Source organism: Syzygium oleosum, unplaced genomic scaffold (assembly GCF_021117445.2).
Source record: "Syzygium oleosum isolate NSW1041296 unplaced genomic scaffold, Sole_v2.1 Sole_v2.55, whole genome shotgun sequence".
NCBI classification, from domain to species: Eukaryota; Viridiplantae; Streptophyta; class Magnoliopsida; order Myrtales; family Myrtaceae; genus Syzygium; species Syzygium oleosum.
The window spans coordinates 1-16,864 of record NW_026607539.1 but is presented as its reverse complement, the minus strand read 5'-3'; the positions used below and the strand labels follow the sequence as shown (position 1 = coordinate 16,864).

Sequence of the window (16,864 nt, the reverse complement as noted above, 5' to 3'; positions counted from 1 at the left end):
ATCTAGAAGCAAAGTACTATAGAGATGAGATTTCATTTTGGGAAACATACTTTGAGAGCAGTAAGCCTTGTCCTATGAGATACAGCTGGCATCCCGTCCTCGTATGAGTGAACAATTGGTACAGCATCAACCTCCACCTCCTGTAAGCACGAAACTTAGTTTGTGGAAGAATGCTATGATACGGATTGTCCGAAAGAGAACACTTGGGGTTTGGGTATAATTTAGGTGTAGAAAACACTTGAGCATGTGAGTGAGCAATTATAACTTGGATTCTCCGATTATAGTGGATTATTTGTTGCTTTGGCTCTTCGTAGACGTAAGAAGATCGATATATCGGACCTGAATCACATAAATCTTGGATGTCTTTTATCATTCCTTGTTTATTTCTTTGGTAATTTCATATTGGGCTTAATTTGTAAGATCTCGGTTAGCTTTCGCATTCGTTAATATTAAAACATAAATCCCCATTCTCACGTGGGTTTCTACCATTAAAAGTGGAGCATGGGCATACGTTTTTCAGTGCTCACGAGTACAAGAATTTTGACGAACACCAAATCTTAATTACCAAATTAGAGGGATTCATAGACTCACTTGGATGTATCACTAGGGTTCTTTCAGTTCGTTTAGCATCAACATATCTGTACGCTTGTTCAACATGTCACTGCGAACTTGAGGCCATAATATATGATGCCTCTGGGTCCATAGGAGGCATCTGGATATATCCTGAAACCCTATTACCCATCAATATCATAATCTTGGATGTTCATGAAGTAATTTCAAGTCCAATTAAACAATAAAGTAGATATTCTGGACAAATAATAAAAAGTTGCATGCTGAATTAAGTTATCTCAAGATAAAAAACAGTATATGCGTCAAAAGCTCTCTATCTGTAGTGTGACGCCAAATAATGATAGCCAGACCTCACATAATACAGGCAAATCAAAAGAGGAACCTTCAAGTATGTAAGGTGGTTAAGCAAATCAACTTTAAACATTGTGCACATGATGGTAGTGAGGCTAATGCAGATATACTGCAGTAAGCTCAGAACTATGAGAAGTAGTAAGCAGCACCACTCCATCAAATGGTACTATCTTCTCGGAGGTAGGTAGAGCCACTCCATCCTGACATTTACAAAGGACAATTTCTTCATTAACTCAGTGGAACATAATCCATCATAATATTTAAAGTTGTCAGTAGATATAAGGTCTGAGCAGGATGTGTAGAAGTCTAATTTGTTTCATTGTTGTTAATACAATATTGGCCCAATTGAGAGAGTTATTTGTTTACCAGAAGAATGTTAATCAGACATATGAAACACAGCATTACAGTGGTCTAGAAAAGGAGAGTGCCTATTTACAAATGTTAACTTTGTAGCATAATTGGTGATAGGAAAAATCAAAACATAAACAGAATTTCTTCATCATTTTAATTCAGTTTTCAATCATTAATTTGGAGGTGACACTAACATTAACAAAATGAGAGGAGATGGTGGAACAAGAAATTTATAGCAAAGAGGAAAGAATAAGGATGAAGGCTGCAGCAGCAACAATCTCACTGCCGGTATGGTGATAACAAGTCAAGATTGATGTTGAAAGCTTAGACTGCACTGCTCTTTAATAATAATTACAGGTCAATATGGATTTCAGAAATAATTACTCTCGTCATGGGTCACTCATAAAGACAAACGAGCATAGCTCCTTTTTCTTTTCCTTCGGTTTATGAAAAGGTGTTATCTCTAAGGTCAATCTATGTTGACATGACCAGTGAATTTGCTTTAAAAGCTTGGCGGCAATGATGAGCATTGCATCATCTGCTCTGCATCACCAAAAGCAAGACTTATACTCCAATAGAGGCAAAATGTAAAATCTTACAAGTACCCCAATGCATATGACTGATGTCACCTGAGCTCCCACATTCACAATGCAGGCAGTTGACAAGCCGTTCCCAAAAAGCTGCAGCAAGACTTTCCTGTTGAACATAGTTAATGAAGTATTTATAGTCTACTAATGGAGAATACAGTGGGTAATACTATAGTCACCTAAATATTTGTCATGATCGGTGATCACATCATGAGACAAAACACAATTTGGAGAGTGGAGAATACAGAAGAGAAAAAGCATGCCATTTGGCTAAAGTTATTGCCATGCAAAGTAAACAAGCTGTAAGATAATGTGTTACATAAGTTACAAATCATGCATAGCCATAAATACGATATCAATTTTGTGATTCTAGGGAATGGCTGTCATCGGAATAGTGAAAGCATGCTAAAATATCTTTCACAGTTAAATATCTTTATCAACTATTTTATCATAAAACATGTTTCACACTAAAATATAGGTAAATTTCTGCAAGTCATCAGAAGGCAGAAAGGTTCCCAACCTGGTGTACCACGGCGGAGCTAAATTGCAAGTCCCGCAACACTATATAAAGCACTTCCTTAATTTTTGCTTGAAACCAGAGAAAACAGAACATTCAATGTGAAACTGCTAGATCCCTGGCAGAGAAAAACAGCAAAACAACCAACTACCCATTCAGTGGATTCTGGACACATGCATTCAATGCAACAAGCTCAACTTACAAGAAAGCAAGGGAAGCTGTTTGCAAAGATATTGCCATGGAAAACCTTTTCGCTGTACCTAATAAAAGATGTACTTAGAGCACAAGAGGTAAAAGGATAGCACCCACTGAAGGTACAGATGCAACTCATCCTTCAACCATTGATGTTGCGATCACTATATCATGTTGTAATAGTATTTTTCGAAAAGCATATCACTAAGGATGAAGAATCCACCGAAGAATTTAGATAAATACCTCTTCCATCAGCAAGATGACTAAGCATACAGAATTTCAGCTCGATGGGACAAGCCCAGAACTATTTAACTACTAATGCTAAAACACATTCTCGAATCTTAACTACCTGAGACGACACAAATTCTTGCATAACGGGGATGATGGAAGTGAGCAGGAGAACTTGTAGAGTAGAAGTTGATAAAAAAAAGGAAAGCTAATCCATCACAATCTCTTGATTACAAATTACTCTATCTTCTTCTGGCATGGTGCATTAAGTGTAAAATCACTCATAAAACAATTATTCCCTAATTCTTTTAAGGCTTGTAGCAAGCCAGTACAATTTTGAGATTTTTTTTGTATACTGGTTATGACAGAACTTGATGGAATATTTAAATATGGTTTGAAGTACCCAAGATTGGGAATTGGAACGGTGTAGTCTTTCTATATTTTTCTTTACAACATTGAGGGTGTGAATCACACCGAAGATAAGGATCATTCGGTCTGTTGGCAGGTATTTTCAATCCAACAATATACTAATCTGTCTTTTCTGAGACAAATGTGAGCGAGGAGGCTAATTTCCTTGGAGGCAATCTAGTAAAGGAAGTTCCTCAAAGAGTGGCTTTCTTTCCCTAGAAAAAGAAGGTTGTCTTAAAAAACATTTTGACAATCAGTAACATGCTGAACGGCTTTGATTCTGGTAATTGGTGATTTTGTAAGTGTGCCCTAGGGTTGTTAGGAACAAGGTTGCTAGGAACACTCATTAACTGTTGGTGCTTTCTTGGTTGGAGTTTTCTACAGTTAAGAACAAGGTTGTGAGGAGCGGGATCCTACTTATGATCGATGAAGGTGTCTAAGGGATCGGATTGTAACATCAGATGGTGGGTTGTAAGATCCTAAAGTATTACACCGACAATATAGAAATCTTGGATAGTCCAATGAAGTTTGTTAATTATGAACATGGTGTGACATTAAAACTCCAAAATGGTGTGAATTTATAGTTTATATACTACATGTACAAGAAAAATCAGTATTTCTATTACCTGAACATCGGATATACATATTTAAAGGTGAAAGTATGTCAAAGGTCGACCAATGGGATCAGTAGGATCACATCGATCCTATGATTTTTCTTAGCTTAGGATAGGGACCATGTAAAGATCCTAGGTAATTAAAGTCCTCCTTAAGATTCCAATCATTTCTTCAGTTTCAAATGAACTCCGGGCATGGATAAGAATGCATGTTAGCACAAGCAAGGAGAAGAAGAGATTGAAGGATTTCATTCCTCCAACAGTGAGAGAAATGTCAGAAGTTCATAGAAGGAGAAGCAAAACACAGCGTTCACATCCAAACTCATTAATGTTAGAAGTTTATTGAGAATCATTTTCCGCAGGGGTGGCAACCCTCAGTAACTTTTTACAATAAGTCTATCTTATGCTTTCCAGCAGAAAATGTGGTATAGCAATATGACTCTGACGCACTGCCAACTGAAGAATCATAAGAGTACTTACAAAATAAGGTGGGAAGAAGTTGACAGCATGATTTTGATATAAGATCATACATACAGATTGACCTTATATCCAAAGTTCTATTTCAGCCTCTCATCCATTCTTTGGCAGTTCTTTAGCTTTGACTATAGGATCTTCTAAACCTATCACAAGTAAACACACAAGTTAATGACCCTTTCAAGCATCCCAACATAAAACGAAATTTCTTTGCAGATCACACATAAACTGCGCCTGGTGTAATAAACTCCCGACCCAAAAAGTACCAATATATTTACTACTGATCCATGCTTTAGAGCTTAAGAAAAGGCCACCAATTGCTTAATGAGATCCAGAAAGTTCCCCAAAAAAACATAATCCCGGTAAATTTAGGTTTCCTCTTGTCAACCTAAAAGAATATTACATTAGCTGAAGACCTTAAAAGTCCTTTCTTGGAGTAATCTTTAGCTACAGCAATGGTATACTACCTCTCAATTATAGAGTAGAAAAAGAAATCTATTCCTAATGATAAACGAAGTAAAATGAGCCAATAAACCGTAGGAGAAAATAAAGAAGAAGCATGGGGAAGAAACCACACTACAATTCTCTTATTACTCAACCACATGTTCATGCATCCACTTACAACACATAGAATCTCATGAAATGCATAAGCGGAAAAAGTAATAGTAAACTCTTCGTGTATAAACAAATGGACATAAGGAAAAGCAATGCAAATAAGTACCACGATTATCAAATGTCTCAGGCACAACAAGAATAGCAGAATACATATTCCTTTCAGATTGGGGTATATGAAACTTCTCCACCAATATCCCAGTCTCAGATAGTATGCAAATCCTCATATACCTGAGAAGCAAAATTATAGGGATGAGCAGCATCATGCCAAATTATTTTTTCTACTTCACCGACGCCATACTATTATTGTATGACATAGCAAATGTATGTAGTACTTCACATTACAAGGGTGTTGCTGGATGCTTAGAGCTGACTCTTGATGAGGATATATGAAAGATATCGATGAATCTAACTAAGCAATTATTTTCTTTCTTCCTTTTTGGAGTGAAAGAGTGGAACTCAGTAATAACGAGACAGCACCTTCCTTCAGCGCGTAATATTAGGGGTTCTGATCTTACCTGCTGCATAGGATAATCTTGTGAAATGTTAACATGAACTCTTTGGATAGGACGGCACAAACAGTACGGCTCTATGGGTGATATTTTTCAGCTTCGTCACAAATGAACCTTCTGTTTTTACGTTCACCTAAGTCCACATCCATTCCTTCATGTTTGTCCAATGAAGTACTAGGCAAGTCTTTATTATTTGAGCTATCTGCAAAGCAAAGTTGAAAGTCATATAAAGAAGCACATACTAAAGACTTGCTGCAGATTTTCTATTTCAGCACAAAAATCATATTGCATTACACAACCTGTGTATAAAAAATATGAACTCGATCATTCATATAGCCCGGCAATCATAAATGCAGGGGACACGTAGGCGCAGGGGAAAAAAAGAGATGCTTCCACAAACACTGTAGATCATTTAGCAACCTGGACTATTTGTAAAATGCCTAAGACCTTTGCTCTGGCTGAGAGCCAACTCCACATATCCTTGAATAGCAAGAAAAAAATGAAAACAACCCTTTTCCGTTTTTGTAAACTACATATATAGTATTGCAACATTACGATTATTTTAATTTTTTTTTTCTTGCGGCTGGACATGAATTAGATTTTGTATATGTTTTGATGTCATAATATCTAACATAGGGCTACCGTTTAGAGTATCATAATTTCAATACTAATTAGATTAGTAGGCTCATAATTTTTTTTTATCAAGGGTAACTTATATGGGGAAAATAGGATACATGTTACATGATCTTTGCAATTTAGGATTTCCATTTTTTGCTTTGTTTATAGTTTTACATAGTCACCATATAATTAGTTATTAATTCATGAGCTCTTCCGAGTGCATCAATCACGTTTCCACATACAAGTGAAAAAAAGAACTCTTGAGTAAGGAATGAATGAAATAAATTTGGATTGTTAGGAAATGGATTAATTACTTACGATTTTTAATTCATATGTTTAATAATCAATTAATCTCTTTTATTTTTTTCACCATGCTTCATTTTATTAAATATAATGTTACAATAGTTTAGTAAACAAGTTATGCGCTTTTCCGATATCGCTTCCATCAATCGTGTTTATGCATAAATGTGAAAATAGAACTCTCGAGTCGGAATGAATGAAATAATATTGGATTTCCTCTTGTCAGAAATTAATTATTTACTTATTGTTTCTAATTAATATATTTAAATGACTAATTTATCTCTTCTTATTTCTCCTCATTCTTCATTTTATTAAATATAATGTTACAATAGTTAAGTAAACATTTATGAGCTCTTTACGTAGCCCCAGGTAAATTAATCATGTTTTTTCATATAAAAGATGAGAATGCACAAGATTTGGACACGTGACGCAATTATCGAAGTCTATTCTATCCAACCATGTAATAATCCTAATTGGAAAATGTTTTCACTTCCTATTTTATTGAAGATTCCGTTAACATGTGCTTTCATGGATTTGGCGACAAATACTGTCCTAGTTGAGAAACAAGGAATTCTTAGGACGCGAATAATAACCATTCTGTTTTCCTGTTTTTCTTTTTTTTTGTTCCCGAAAACAGGCTTGGAAAATCAACCCTTGTCAAAATAATTTCATTTTTTTATTTCCTCGTAACAAATTTTGCCCCCGAAATGATTTAGAACAGAAATGAGAAGTTAAAATTTTTGCTTTTCTATTTCGTAATGTAAATGCAAATAACAACTCTTTTATTGCTCACCCCTACGCCCCACCGCTGCCCACTCGCTCGCCACCCATTGCCGCATCCGGCCGGCCGTCTGCCACCATTGCCTTTGCCGGCCGTCCACCGGCGGCGGCTGCTAGCTAGCCTTTCCGCCGCTTGCTTAGGCCCTATCCGCCGTCCCTCGTCGCCACCTCCTTCGTCGGCCAACCGGATTCGCCGCCACCGCCGCCTTCGCATGCCATCCGCCGCTCGTTACCACCGCTTTTGCTCGTTGGCCGTCTCGCCGCTTTGTCACCACCGCCGCTTGCTGGCTATCCGCTGCTGCCGCTCGCCGGCTATCCGCTGCCAGAAATAGTGCCAGGAAAGAGAAATGTTATCATTCGTGCCTTTAGTTGCCAACTCCGAGAGTTTGTTTGATATCTTCTAGGGTCGACTTTCAATTCAAAGAAAACTCATTTCTTTACGACCTTCTTGTCCCTTGTGTTTAGCTTCTTCACTAAATCATCACTCCCATATCACCACTATATAACCACGAAAGCGAACTTCATCAAGACCTAACTCACTCAAATACGGTAACACCAAGTAACGGAACACACAACGGACACCAGTACTGATCCCAAACATGACCGAGCAAGCGAATTGAGAGCGTTCGACAAGACGAAAGCCAGAGTCAAAGGCCTCGTGGACATTGGGATCGCCCAAGTCCCCCGCATATTTATCCGGCCGCCCGACAGCGTGGCCTGCATCGAGGATCATGTGTAGATCCCGGTAATCGACCCAGGACGTGCGAACACAGGCGCCGCTTGTCGCGACAAGATGGTGCAGAATATTGGGCAAGCACTGGAAAAATGGGGTTTCTTCCGGGTGATCAACCATGGGGTCCCTGAGAGCCTTTTGGAGGAGGCGATCAATGGGTCGCACAGGTTCTTCGCTCAGGAGACGGCGGCCAAGAAAGGATTTTACACTAGAGATTTTGCGAAGAGGGTCATATACAAGAGCAACATGGGACTTTATAATTCAGTAGCTGCTGATTGGAGGGACAGTATATTTTGCTTCATGGGACCTGAGCCTCATTTCTTTACAACCTTCTTGTCCCTTGTGTTTAGCTTCTTCACTAAATCATCACTCCCATATCACCACTATATAACCACGAAAGCGAACTTCATCAAGACCTAACTCACTCAAATACGGTAACACCAAGTAACGGAACACACAACGGACACCAGTACTGATCCCAAACATGACCGAGCAAGCGAATTGAGAGCGTTCGACAAGACGAAAGCCAGAGTCAAAGGCCTCGTGGACATTGGGATCGCCCAAGTCCCCCGCATATTTATCCGGCCCCCCCGACAGCGTGGCCTGCATCGAGGATCATGTGTAGATCCCGGTAATCGACCCAGGACGTGCGAACACGGGCGCCGCTTGTCGCGACAAGATGGTGCAGAATATTGGGCAAGCACTGGAAAAATGGGGTTTCTTCCGGGTGATCAACCATGGGGTCCCTAAGAGCCTTTTGGAGGAGGCGATCAATGGGTCGCACAGGTTCTTCGCTCAGGAGACGGCGGCCAAGAAAGGATTTTACACTAGAGATTTTGCGAAGAGGGTCATATACAAGAGCAACATGGGACTTTATAATTCAGTCGCTGCTGATTGGAGGGACAGTATATTTTGCTTCATGGGACCTGAGCCTCCCCAGCCCCAGGAGTTGCCCGAAGCTTGCAGGTGAGCCAGTGGCTTCTAATGTCTTTTTCACCTTTCAAAAAAGGGAAAATTCATGAACAAGTTCACAAAGTGAATCAATGAAGATAGTTTGCAAAAGAGTTGCAGTAGTTCATATAGGTGCTAAGTAAATGCTTTTCACTGTATGATACTTGAGAGCCTTTTTTTATTTTCTTCAACAAATCAAGGGCTAAACTAGCACGTGTATGAAACTAGAGTTGTTCGTGTTTTTCTCCATTGAATCAGCCGGAATAGGTGTTGAACACTCAGGAAATGAAAGTGCCCAGTTCTTCATTCGGTCAGCAAAGGCAACTGCAACTGCCGAATGGGTACAAAGTTTCTCCCTTAAATTCCACTAGACATGTTATAGCATGTAATCTTGCATCTAGTCTCGATCAATGAGACGATTCAGTAAGATGATCCTCAAAGATTGACCATTTTCACTGACTGGAACCTCGGAGGTGGTCTTCTTGTTCTTTTTGGGCAGAAAAAAGGATGTTCCTCGACAGTTGACTTTGTGTGTTCTAGTGGTGGCAGTACCAAACTTTTGCAACCGAGATGATACAAAATACCAATACCCTTTGTTGTATTCTCTGGGAATCTGTCCGATAATACTTTTTTACAGCAGCTCTAGTTCAGTTTTCTGATACATCGCAATATCTGTGGCAGAGAAATGCTGATGGAGTACTCAAAGCATGTGATGAGACTGGGCTCGTCTGTTTGAGCCTTATCAGAAGCCCTAGGGCTCCACCCAAATCACTTGAAGGAGATGGAGTGGGAAAGGGACACGCGATCATGCCACTACTATCCCGCCATGCCCACAGCCCAAGTTGACCCTGGGTGTACAAAGCATTCAGACAATCACTTCCTCACAATTCTCCTCCAAGATCAAACTGGAGGACTTCATGCATCATGAGAACCACTGGATCGATGCCTCTCCAATACCTGAGCACTAGTGATCAACATCGAGATCTTGTGCAGGTAAGTAGCTTGGCCAGATATCATTGTTCATCTCTGAACTTTTCTGGAAACCGTATTTTGATTGGTCATTACATTGCGATCATCTTCTCGCCCTTATTACTATACTTCCGTATGCTAAGTTAGTTGAAGAGCTCTTGAGAATTCAGGAAGTAAATTACTACGGCATCTTCCCAGTAGCAATAACATCATGTTCTCACAATTTGGGATTTTCTTTGGTAAGACGAATCCATGTCTACCATTCCCAAATGCCTTATGCATCAAGTATCCAAACAGAGCTATTTAACTCATCCAAACCTGATCCAAACTTTGTTAGGTCATGCTAGGCCTCACATTCGCAGGTTCAAAATTGTCTAAATGAGACAGATGTATGTTGAAACAATGTTTTTCACAGCAGCGGTCAATGTGGGGTCCTAGATATTCTGCAGTTTTTTGTATTTATCAACGTGAAGAGTGTAATCATAGCAATAAGAAGAAATTTTGCTCCTTCATTTCTGAACTGAGAACTAACAGACCGAGAATGGTCCACTCATTTTGGCATTCACAGCTCATAACAAACGACCGGTTTAAAAGCGGGCCAAGCATTGAGTCATGGCAAACAAGAGAGTGTCGGTGGCATGCTTCACACAGTGACACTCCTCAGGCATCTTCAAGGCTGTATGGACGCATCAAGGAATTGACATCAGCAGACAAGCCACCAATCTACAAGGAGACTACACTTCCAAACTACACTGCCCATTACATTTCCAAAGGCCTAGATGGAACTTCTGCACTTCCTGATTTCCAGCTGTAGACTGTGTAAACTTTTTATGTGGTCTTATTGATGTTTGTATTTGAAGATAAGTGTGTGTTCATCTACTACCACAGAACAGGATTGCCTTTCTTCACTGCTTGGTCAACTGAAGCTTATATAGCTTCAACTGATAGAACTATGAGCACCAACTTCCACAACTCTCAAAAACAAAGATCATCCTCTAAACAAAAATGGTCTTTAGATGAAACAGAACCAATACTGCACAAAGTTACAACACTAATCTACCACGAGAAAAAATTGCACTTGCAGGAACATTTATGTTTGGTTCAGTCACTTTATATTGAAGGCAAGGATAAAAGTGGAATCTCTTAAGTAGCCATCAACTCACTCAACTACAATAAGCATAATCAACCGCAAGGCAAAATCTATCTACACTTAGATTTTTTATGAAACTATAGGTTTCCAAAGAGAGACGCGATGAGATCTGGAACCTAATTGATCCAATCGAGTCAACATCACATTAAGACGATACAACGATTGATCCAAGGGCCAAGACTACATTGAATTGTAATGTCATCTATCGATGGTCAACTCTGTCCTAACAGATTTTTTTTTCCATAAATTGCAAGACTTGTGTAGAGTAGCACCCAGCTGCCCAAAGACTCGGCCATTATTTAAACAGCATTGTCATTTTCTCAGCAAGTGTAGCTCATAAGCTAATGACTTTCTTCCTTCCATTTTTATGGACCTAATAGTTCTAAAGTCAAATGGATCGTCCCAATGTGATGTCACTGTTCTCTTCTCTCCATCTCTCAGCTATAAAGAAGCTGCTCATATCATCCATAACATTCAATTCATAATAAACTCATCTCCAAACAAATTCACATTCACAGCGAAATTGAATTGCAGTAGAGAGAAATAGAGAGAGGAACAATGCCTACCATCAATTTGGCCTCCGACTCTGGGCGAGCAGAGTTATGACAGAGCGAGCGAGCTAAAAGCGTTCGACGACTCGACAGCCGGCGTCAAAGGCCTCGTCGACGCCGGCATCACGGAAATCCCAGAATCTCTTCATCCGATGGGACAAGACATCGGAAGACAACTCCAATCGGGCGGCAGCCTGAGCATCTCGGCGTCCCGATCATCGACCTCGGCCGTATCGACCGCGACCCGGCCAAGAGGGAGAAGGCGATCAAGGGGGATGTGACGCCGCTCGCCGGAGGAGCCGCCAGAAGTTTGCAGCTGAGTGCCTCCTCCGGTCCCGGAGTCACTGGGACGCCATTTTCACCTGCGACGTTACAAAAACATGTTTTTCACAGAGACAAAGTAACCTTTTCATCTTTCGAGTTGACTTTTTGTTTTATATATATTTTTTATTTTACAAAAACTAATTTTATTTAACCAGAAAATGAAATCTCAATATAAATAACAATTTATGAGTGGATCTAACCTAATAATGACTTTCACGGCCAAAATTGCAGGGACGTACTGATAGACTACCTGAGCAAGTGATCAGCTTTGGGCGGCGCGTTGGGCTGTTCGAGCTCCTGTCCGAGTCCCTCGGGCTGAGGTCGGACAGCCTCCGGGGAGATGGGCTGCACGGAGGGCCTCGTGGTCATCTGCCACTACTACCCGCGTGCCCGCGCGCCCGAGCTGACGGTGGGGACGAGCGAGCACTCCGACAAAGACTTCCTCACGGTGCTCCTGCAAGACCACACGGAGGCCTCCAGGCCTCCGGACAATCGCCTAGTCGACGTCCCTCCTATCCCCGGAGCCCTAGTGGTCAATGTTGGCGGCTCTCGCAGGCAAGTCGATCCACCCGACTCGTTTTTATATCCGGCGACGTTAGTCGTAATATCTAATAATTTGCAGCAACTGGATCAACGACAATGCCGCCACCACGGGCACTTCGACAAAGTATTACTAGTGCACGGTCTAATGTCGTTGAATACAAAGTGCTGTGTCAATTATCGTAACACCCGAAATTTTTGCGAACATAGGCGATGTCTCGGGATCTAGGGAGATACTTTTTGCCTGGGGATTTCTTGCTCTTCGCGATCATTGGGGGACAATGGGGCGGATGCCGATAATGCCCGTCCCTCTTATTTCTTCCTTTCAAATTTCTCATAACGAACGACCGATTCGAAGCATGGAGCACGCAGTACCGGCGAACGCGTCGGGCTCGAGAATCTCGGTCGTGTGCTTCTTCAACACGAGCTTCCAGCCGTCAAAAGCTTTTGGGCCGATTAGGGAACTGTTGTCCGAGGACAATCCTCCGATCTACAGAGTAGACCACAGTGAGGGACTATCTTGCCTACTTCAAGGAACATGGCCTTGATGGAACTTCCCTCTGAGGCACTTCAAGCTGTGAACTTTACATTTTGTTTAACCAAGGAAGAGATGCACAATCCTTCTTGAACAATTAATGTCGTCGTTATGAATTTTAGGGTTTCAATTGCTAGAGATGTATTAGCCATATCACTGTAGCATTGTATTGATTGTCTATGAAATAAGATTCCTTTCCATGCTACCATTGTACCAACGTACATATTGTCATAAACTTTATTTGAACAAGGAAATTGATTCAATCTGCGGAAACTCAATTCGATAATAATTTGCAAACAGGGATTGCGCTTAGACATCAGTTTTGAACTGGTTGTGGCCGGTCGGATATAGACATGGACGATGCTCACCAAGTTTTCGAAGTGCTCAAGTATAGAAGATGAGTTCGCTAACCGACAAGGTTTCTCATAACTCGAGCGGTCAAAGATGACGAGCCTGTTTGCAATTTTCTGATTGCTTCTTAACTTCACCACTTCGTCATTTTTAAGCCATTCGTTTCCCAAATGCTTTTCCAAGATACCTGCGTTTGACCGGCAGTACGTAGGGAAGCCAACCGCAATTCTTGAAAGTCAGACGAACTTGCTATACAATAATTGCCGGCTGCTTCTTGGTCTTGTCATTGAATTCTAATCACTTTCTTGGTGATGCAACGCGTATAATTGTTCTTTCTTAGTATGATATTTAGATAACCAATACATCACTACAATAACATCGAAATCTCAAATTTTTAACTCCACTAAATCCACAGACATTTCAACATAATCAATCTAGAGCACACATCTCTTGGAATACATGGTCAACAACCAAGAAATCACTACTAGGAGTATCAACACGCAATTCATATTCAAGAGGTTCAGGCAACACATCAAGCTTCATTGTAAATTTAATAGAAATAAAGAAATATATAGCACCATGATTAAACATCACATAAGGATATTGTGAGGCAATAGAAATTTTACCTCAACTACAATCGTATTGGATACTGCAGAGATCCTCTTCCATCACAGCAAAACCTTCCAAATTATCCTCTGTCTTTATTGTTTCTCTTGGTGTCTACCAAATGAAGAAGCATTTCTCCACATGGAACAACTGCAAGTGCTAGGGTGTCCTGGTTGCCCGCACAGGTAACATGATCTACTATCAATTGGAGCATCTCTCTGTATAGGGACAATCCTGCCTCATGTGCCCTACTTTCACATAAGATACTTTCTTCACATGTATTACGAGGGCGCTGAGTATTTTAGGTTTCAAACGGTCTGCTGATGCCTCTTCGCTTACTACTACCACTTGCTTCTGAAAATCAGTGAACTTCGGGCAAATGTGCATTTTCTATCATTTTCAGGCCTCAACGGCTCCACTTCCACTTAATTCTTTCATGATAATGGAAGTCAAGTACTACTTGACAATTTTTCAAATAAACAGCTTGGGTGATAGGCTAACTGGGTTTGTCCCTTAGCATCCTGTGAGTCCGAACTCCTATCATATCAATCCTCTCGCCTCCTTTTTGAAGCCACACCTTGAGAACCTTGAGGCATATTCTCCGTACACTCGCTTACCTTTACTATTCTTACGAAGTGACACCGCCTCGAGTCAAAACGCATGATCACCCTGGATCCAAACGAAATATAACCTTAGCACCTAAAAGATTAACGCACTAAAAACTATTACACAATCTCACAACATATCTCATAAAATCTACACTCAAAACATATCATAACCTAAGTTTTGATACCAACAAGAATATGGGATGACACGGCCATTCCTTCTACCTTATGGACGAACCCTCAAACATAACCATAAAAAGAAGGGATATGTTCACTACAAACCTTGTAACTTGTCATGAAAGTGTAATTGAGTCCTAGTTAACACCGTCAAATTTACTAACTAGAAAATACCGACGTGGTACCGACATGACTTATTTTAATATTTTTTTCTCTACTACTTGGCTAAATTATGAAACATAAGACAAACGACGTCGTTTTGGCTAAAAATGACATCCCTAAATTTGCCCATTTGGGATTTATGAAATGAGTGGTTTTATGAACGTATTTCTAGAAGCTCTCGCCGGAATTGGCCATTCCCCTGGGACACTAACTGCTAGGAAGGGCTAATTAGGGATTTAAATTCGTGCGACTAAAGAAATTCGGTCGTAAACTCGATTTTCAACCATAGAATCGTCGAGGTGACATTTTGAGCCAATGGGGAGCTGATTTTAGGATAGCTACGGGCCGCTCGTCATTGTCATACAAGTGGATCACGGGTGATTCCGTTTGACCACGATAAGTGAGTTGGACGAATCCACTTTAACCTATACCGAACGATCGCGCCCGTTGGAACTAGCGACCGATCCTCAAGCGATTACATCACAACCGAGGTCGGCTACGATCCGAACTGACTTGCACGTGACTTGATTTAGTATCGCTCACGAATCGAATATGCGAATTTCCTCAAAAGCCGCCCCCTTAGTTCGAGACACGCTCGGTTACGTTATTTAAAATTCAATTATTAAATTAGAGACCAATTTGGGCATGAAAATTTAGAAGTCACGACACAGACATTTGGACGACATTATTAGCATGTTCAGCCTTTGGATTTTCTCGGATCCTTCAAAAATTCAATTTTGGCTAGAAATGAGAAAAGTGACCATTTTACCCTTGGAGATTTATAAAGGGCAAGTTTTAAGAGGGAGGGCATTTTGGTCATTTTGATCTTTGGTTGGACAATTTTGCCCTTAAAATTTTAGAAATTCCCAAATCGCCCTCGGATATTTTAGTAAGATCTGATACGGAGCGTCGTTTCTCAAGATAAGATCAAATCCTACTATTGTATTTAAGAAAAGCAGAGAGAAGGGCATTTTGGTCATTTGGCAAAATTGGGTCAAAACTTGGGTTTTAAGTCAAGAGGCTCTCTTTCTCTCCTCATTTCCTCTCTCCTGTCATGGTGCACTCCTCTTCTCCTCACCCACCGAACCAGCCCCTCCTCGCTCTAACCGCCTTTACGCCGGTCACCGCCCGACGGGATCGCACCGGGCCGCCACCGTTATTTGCCGCTGCACCGCCGGAGCCGGCACACGCGCCATCGCCACCCTGTTCCACTCTAGCCGAGTTAGTCCAAGTCCTGAAGTAGCCATGAACAACCTGAACCCTTGCCTAGAACATCGGGTATTATTGGCCTCTTAGACGCGGTTTGGGGTAATTTAGGGGTTGATTAGGGTGTTGATCGTGGTTGTTGGTGGCTGATTATGGCTGTTAATGGCTGTTGCGTGCTGGATGAGACATCTCTGGGAATGAGGTTTTGGCGGTATGAAATTCGGTGAAATCACTGAGGTTCGCATCCTCGAGGTTAGGTGTGATTCTCGGATTTGCGGTGACTGCACTCCTGTCCTGGTTTGCTATTTTGTGAGAATTTTGAGGGCCGAATTGAGAAGTTTTCTTCATGAAAGTTGCTCCTAACATCTTGGAAGTACTGATATAATTTAATTTGAGAATTTTTGGAAATCATCGAGGCCATTCGGAAGTCCATCTTGTGACCGAAATTAGTGTGCTGGAAACATCTGGTCCTCCAACCTTCGGGTCTGTTCGAGTTTTTTATAAATTTTCCAGACCCATTTTCAAAACATACTTCCTTCACAAAACTTGTTGGAGACATTTTTGACTATGACATATAAAAATTTCAAGGCTTTCCAAAATGATTTGGGTACTGAATGAGATGCATTTTTATGGTCAGGTGACCTTTGACTGGACGGGTTGATTTTTATCTGACTTCAAGTGACAAAAAGAGGTGTTTACAGTTGGAACTGGGTTTCTCGAGTTTTCTCTTCATGAAAATGTTTATCAAGATGTTTTACGCAACATATCCAAATTTCAGAATCTTTTTGAAGTTCATTTACTATTTATTTTTATGGCTTCAGCTTCAATGTGTAAACTGCCCAATTTTACCCCCATTCTTTGAATGTTCGTTTTTATGAGCGAATGGCGGG

The 16,864-nt window shown here is 40.7% G+C and overlaps 1 protein-coding gene and 1 pseudogene across 1 annotated transcript; one reads left to right on the top strand and one right to left on the bottom strand.

Annotated features, from left to right (window-relative positions):
- Positions 1 to 7,847, bottom strand: part of LOC115687765 (actin-related protein 9-like) — a 30,456-nt pseudogene extending 22,609 nt beyond the window's left edge.
- A 60-nt stretch (positions 7,848 to 7,907) lies between these two features.
- Positions 7,908 to 9,534, top strand: LOC130136954 (1-aminocyclopropane-1-carboxylate oxidase homolog 1-like). The gene is made up of 3 exons (XM_056307592.1): positions 7,908 to 8,133; positions 8,492 to 8,813; positions 9,480 to 9,534. Exons 1-3 carry the CDS (start codon positions 7,908 to 7,910, stop codon positions 9,532 to 9,534), a joined length of 603 nt encoding a protein of 200 aa, XP_056163567.1.
- Positions 9,535 to 16,864: the final 7,330 nt, after the last annotated feature.

Excerpts from the sequence above, each read along its gene's own strand:
- LOC130136954 (XM_056307592.1), top strand. The coding sequence starts at position 7,908 with ATGGTGCAGAATATTGGGCAAGCACTGGAAAAATGGGGTTTCTTCCGG. Across the intron at positions 8,134-8,491 it reads AGCTGCTGATTGGAGGGACA|GACGTGCGAACACGGGCGCC; the intron begins GTATATTTTGCT and ends TAATCGACCCAG. Across the intron at positions 8,814-9,479 it reads GAGTTGCCCGAAGCTTGCAG|AGAAATGCTGATGGAGTACT; the intron begins GTGAGCCAGTGG and ends TATCTGTGGCAG.